The 6,000-nt window shown below is 43.5% G+C and overlaps 1 protein-coding gene across 5 annotated transcripts in view; it reads right to left on the reverse strand.

The window, feature by feature from the left end:
* Positions 1-5,709, reverse strand: part of LOC147623806 (structural maintenance of chromosomes protein 6B-like) — a 184,794-nt gene extending 179,085 nt beyond the window's left edge. For 4 of the 5 annotated variants that reach the window (XM_086820430.1, XM_086820427.1, XM_086820428.1 and 1 more), the window contains exons 1-3: positions 5,487-5,708; positions 4,918-5,023; positions 3,700-3,833 (exon numbers count right to left, since the gene is read on the reverse strand). In XM_086820430.1, the coding sequence (XP_086676556.1) occupies positions 3,700-3,833; positions 4,918-5,023; positions 5,487-5,622 (376 nt within the window). In that variant the 5' untranslated portion in view covers positions 5,623-5,708. Of the gene's footprint in view, positions 1-3,699; positions 3,834-4,917; positions 5,024-5,486 lie in introns of all 5 variants that reach the window. The other variant, XM_086820431.1, reaches the window with a different exon arrangement.
* Between the last annotated feature and the right edge of the window lie 291 nt (positions 5,710-6,000).

Genomic DNA, 6,000 nt, shown 5'->3' on the forward strand with positions numbered 1-6,000 from the left:
AGCAAGCCTTCTCGGCGTGCCTGGAAAGATCACAGACATTCATCCTCTTGGGTGTGGCTACTACCAGGTTGAGTCAGATTCGCCTGCTGCTTCAGACAAAGTCAACTGAGCCCCGTCACGATGTAGGATATCCAAGTCGATGTCGATGCTGAGGCACAAGATCTCTAATGCCGAGCACACCATGGAGATGACCCGCAAGTATCTCTCAGTCCAGATCCAAGTCTAGATCCTAGTCCAAATTCCATGTTCATGTCCAAGTTCCATGCCCAAGCTCTATGTCCAAGTTCTCCATGTTCATGTCCAAGTTCCATGCCCAAGTTCATATCCAAGTCCAAGTTCAAGGAGTCCAAGTTCCCACGAGTAATCTCCACAACTCCTACAACCTTGTTGATGAAGAACATCATGGAAAAGCTCTTTCTGGCAAGAAAACTGATATTAAACCTGTTTTAATGGTTTTTGGTCGATAAAATCAGCTGTGATTTTGCCTTGCATCATTGGACATGGTGTCATTTTACCTGTGAGAGCACAGTGGATCCTTCTTATGCAGGGTGTTACACATATTGGTATTCTTAAACCTCTATGCTCCTAACCATAGAGGTGAGAGGATTGTCTTTTCGAAATCTCTCACTACATTAATGCCTCATGCTAACCATTGGATTAATGGTGGGGATTTTAACATGGTTGAGATGTCAATGAATAAAATAGGAGGACATGAGGGCTTGGTGCATCCTCTTGAGAGAGCATCTTGGGAGAGGTTTATACTCTCCATTCATGGCAGAGATTGTTGGCATGAGGATGACATTCCGAGGAGACCATCCAGTCTTCTCTATTCATGGTCTAGCAGGAGAAGGGATGCAGGATGTATTTATGCACGGTTAGACCGATTTTATGTAGATGATTGGGTGCTTGATAGATGAGGTCATACTTTTATTGTTGCAGACACTTCAAAATCAGATCATTGTCCAGTGGTTTCATGCATTAGAGATTCGAGTCGCCACGGTTCAGCACCTCATGTGCGCATTCCTGATCATTTGTTCTAAGATGCAGAGCTATCACGTAAGATGCTTGATATTTGGAGATCTCATGATTTCTCGCGGGCCTCACAAAGCCTAGCCTCTACTCTTTGTGATATTAGCGAGGCCTTGGACTTAGAAAGAGCTATTAGATGTAAACTGGTTGCCTTATAGAGAGAGCACAAGAAACATACTCATGCTCTCTGGGTTGCAGACTCTTTATGTACTGTTAGGGCTGAGCCTCATCACTCTCTTGGGCAACGTGCAGAGTACTACTGCCATGCCCAAGAATCTTTTTGGACCCAGATGGGTGGCAGATGCAACAAACACTTCTTTGCTACTCACGGCCCATCTCATGCCAAACATAGTGTCAAGCAGCTGCAAGATTCACATGGCATTCTCATTCAAATCCTCTTATGGTTAGACAGATTGCCATTGATTTCTATTGCCAGCTTCTTAGCACTGAGCCTCATTCTAATTTGAGACAGTCTACAGGGCACAGAGGAAGGTTTGGAATGCATTGCCACATTTGATTACTAAGGAGGCGTGGGCCCTTCTGGATGCCCCTTTTTCTATGCAAGAGTTTAGTCATGCTCTTCATGCCTTACCTCATGGTAAGTGTCCACGGGAGGATGGCCCTCCCTTGTTCTTTTCATTACTTTTTGGGATGAGATTGGGGCTGAGATCACATAGGCTCTCCAAGCGATGTGGGACACAAGTCCTATGCCTTCTTCTCACTGAGAAGTTTATTTTCCTTATCACTAAGAGTGGGGATAAGACCTTGATTGGACAATAGAGACCTATCACCTTACTTGGGACTGCATATAAGATACTTGCGAGGACAATGAGCATTAGATTGCAACCAATTTTGCAGGATGTCATTCATGATACTCAGAATGGTTTCTTATACGGGAGGAGCATCTTTGATAACAGTTTCTCGTTTTGGGAGGCCGTGGAATGGGCCAAAGCGAGTGCCTTTAGCCATTCTGCTTTTGGATTTTGAGAAGGCTTATGATAGAGTGGATTGGGACTTCCTTGAGGGTACTCTTAGCCATATGCGTTTCTCTCAGAGATGGATCAGGGGAGTTTCATGCATGTATCATGATGCCCACAGTAGTGTGCTTGCTTGCGGTGATAGAGGAGAGCGGTGATAGATCTCTCACTCAGTGTGGCAAGGATGCCCTTTAGCCCCATTATTATATATCATATCGCAGAGGCCATGAGCACCCTACTGGTATTTCTAGATTGAGGTTGCCTCTTCGTAGTCAAGAGGAGCCGGTTGACTCTAAGTTAGCTGATGACACAGCCATGTTCTTGGAGGCCTCACACATATGTTTATGTTCCTTCCGAGTGGCATTGAAAGAGTTTTGTTTGGCAACAGGAGCCCTCATTAACTGGCACAAATCTGTTGGTTTTTGGATTAGTGACTCGCCGAGAGTTGCTTGGGGTGCAGAGCTTGGTTTTACTTGGACCAGCAGAGGATACTCTGCTAGATATTTGGGATGCCAGATTGGGGTTGGTATTTCTCCTGTAGAGCAGTTTGCTCCGGTACTTATGAGTATTCGGAAGAAGCTTCTTCATTGGAGCTCTAGGAGATTGGATTTAGCCTCCAGAGCGTTGGTGGCTAATCAGGTATTGCTTTCCTTGGCTTGGTTTATTGCCTCTTGTTGGTGCTTCTCTCATGCATGCATTGGTCAATTATAGAGGTTGATCTACAATTTTCTTTGGTCGATGCGTACTTTCCATACTCATATCGAACACGTTCAAAACATACCACACCTAATGTTTCTATCCACCTTGGTATCAGTGGTCTCAAATTGGTGAGGAGGGGGGGCAGGTGGGGCACAATAGCCCCTATCCTTCTCATGGCATCTATAACTTCTCCATGTAGTTGCAGCATTCCTTCGTCAATAGAGGCCGATATCCACAAGTTTGATCACTCATGTACTCTGAGAGACAAAAATTGCAATAGACCACGGCATGGATAAAAGAGGATGAATATTTATGATCTATGAAGAGCATTCATATTGCTTGCAAATGCACTCATTCTCTAAGTAATAATCTTCAAGCTAGCACCTCCATTGCTCCATGTAGTTCTCAAATGGGTCCACCACTGCTGTTCCATACTCAAGTTTAATCTTTGAGATGTGGGTTCAAGGTTAACATAAGAAAGGTAGCATACATTGTGAAAAGGAAGAAGTGCCTTTAAAGAGAAGAATCACTGTATGGATCATTGTGAAGGGGAAGAGGTGCATTTAGAGACAGAAATCATTGTATGGATCATAAAAGTGTGGGAGTGTTATGCTACTTAGTGTAGTGTTAAATCCATGGTGAAAAAAACACAACCCCCCCTCCTCCATGGGTATATATTTTGTATCCACGCCATTGTCAAGCTCACACCAACTTCCCAACAAGGCATTGACCTGCAAGAAGTCCTGTGACACACAAAAATTTTCATAGAAAAGCAGAAGTCCTGGGCAGATTGCCAAATAAAACTAGGCAGAAGAGCCCCTTGAAGGAAGCCAATAAGGCTATGTATTAAAAATATTGAAAAGGAACCTATTAGGAGGAAGTGTAATAGGACAAATATTATAAAATGTAAAGCGTAACGAGTTGCTTTGTTCCTAACGCTTTAAAGAGTTTGAACTAGATTCTATAATAAATGATCAAGCAAACAAACACTTGCCATGTGAATCCTTTAATACTGTTGTGTTTCCAGACTCCGTAATTCTTCGCTCAATAGTTATCTTCTCTCCATAATCATCAGACTTGAAAGCATCAACACCCTGATTGGACATCTCCACCACCACAAGAGCATGGCTGTTTGCAACAAACAGAAAATGTAACAAAAACATTTTAAAAATCCCAAAAAAAGGTTTCTTACTCACTCACAAGGAAATATAAAACTCAAGAGTAACAACAATCAAGGTGACCTGATGGGTTGCCCTAAAACCAACTGCACTCCTTGCAAACATAATCCCCATCCCCAATAACCCATGAGCCTACAAGAGGGTATTTTTCATCTTGTCCAATATTATCGACACCAAGCTGAATCTTGTACCCAACACCTAATCCAATTCCTAGTTTCCAAGGTATCTGCACAGTGGATACCCCCGTTATGAGTAGTCCACCCACTAGCATGTCCTTAATCCTGAGGTCCCTTCGTACAACCCCATAATTATTCAGTAAAACCCTGGCCTCATCCCTAATGCCAGCCTTTTGAGGAAGATAGCACAAACCCCTCTTAGGATTACCCACACTTTGTTTTTTGATGACACTGCTTTGAGGACCCTAAGAACTCAAGGACCAACACTCTCAACACAATCCAGACCTACCTCCAGTAAAGTCCGTTAAGTCTTTAACACCGTGATCACCAGTCAAAGCATCCTCACTTGTACAAGAATCTAGCATCCCCACCAACCACAAGAAAGCCGTTGGCCAAAGACAACAATGATCTGTTGGCAAGGATATGCAAGATCTCCCTTTGGCTGAGATAGTGTCAATCCATGACTGGTATGAAACTGTTTGCTATGAGCCATGCTTATCTACATATCGCATGGCTGTCCCCAAAAAGATGCTCAACCAAATTGAAGTTAAACTTAAAGCCTTCCTCTGGCCTCATGGTGACCAAAGTAACGTAGCGTGAATGGAGCTCTAGCATTAGCGCTAGACATGTGGGTAACCTTGGGATAAGGGATGTGCACTCCCAAGCCTCTGCTCTCTAACACTCTGACCAGAGGCTGCCTTCCTCCTAAACACGTGTGAACAGCAGCCACTTGGATTGGTTAACACTTGGAAACCAATGCTTGCAGTCTCACTAAGAAACACTCGTGACAAAGGAAAGAACAGCCAGGCTTGGGTAGTTAAAACAGCTAAATTTTACAACCTTCACAAAAGAACATACCTGCATCCGGTTTTTATGAAGTCCTTCAAAGCTGTAGCTCTCTGCGTACCCCGAGCCTTTATACCAAAGGCTACACAAAGGGCTGTTAGAATTGCACTTTTACCACCTGCCAAGAATAACATGTCTGGATTTTAAAAACACAGACAAACTGACATTTTCAAAATGGAAAGGAAACCCTCTCTCCATGTGACAAAAGACGGGGATTTCAGCTGACATTTTTTTTTTCATAGGCTAGAAATTTCCATTCCTAGGCCTTACACAGACTAGATCTCTGCGTTTTTAAGATAACACAAATTAGAGCTCTGCAGATATAGGGTTTATAGAGACTAAAACTCTCCATTCCTCAGTTTTCTGCATACTAGAAGAGTTGTACACAAGTTAGAGCTATAGTTTTACACGGGTTATAATTCTCCAATGCTAGGGTTTACACAGACTAGAGTGCTCCATTTCTAGGGTTAACACAATTTACTGAACAGAATTGAAAAAAGTCCATTTCTAGGGTTTACACAGTTTTCCACATGAACTTCAAGAAGCGCTTATACAGTGTTTGGAGGAATCAGAGCACGTACTTCCGTTTTGGCCCGTGATAAAATTGACATGGTCGATGAAGTCGATGGAGAGGCTGCCATGGCACATGAAGTTCTCCACGCGGATGCGCTGAATCGTCCCCGCTTTCTCTGAGCTCGAAGACGGGCCTTCCGCCATTCCCACAACCACAAGACGGCTTCAGATTTTCTGAGCTCCACAAGACCTCTACTTCATGCAAGTGCTAATAAGCGCGGGAACACATGTACACGTGTGAATGTATGTATATGTGTGCGCCAGCTTGTGTGTACGTACGTAACGTACCTACTCATGATTTCAAAGGGGGAGACATCACTCGCACTTAGGAGGACCTTTACACATCACTTTTTGAAACACTCTTTTTTTCCCAGAATGTTTGGGATCCTTCCACTCTCTTGTGTAACCATGGTCCACTGTTGAAATTTGCAACCTTTAGGGGCTTAGGATCACTTCCACTTAGGGGCTTTACACATCACTTTTTGCAAAACTCGACCTTTTCGCCTAGAATCTAGGCCAAGA

This window comes from Cibotium barometz, chromosome 26, assembly GCF_041138505.1.
Source record: "Cibotium barometz isolate CiBa-2024 chromosome 26, ASM4113850v1, whole genome shotgun sequence".
Lineage (NCBI taxonomy): Eukaryota > Viridiplantae > Streptophyta > Polypodiopsida > Cyatheales > Cibotiaceae > Cibotium > Cibotium barometz.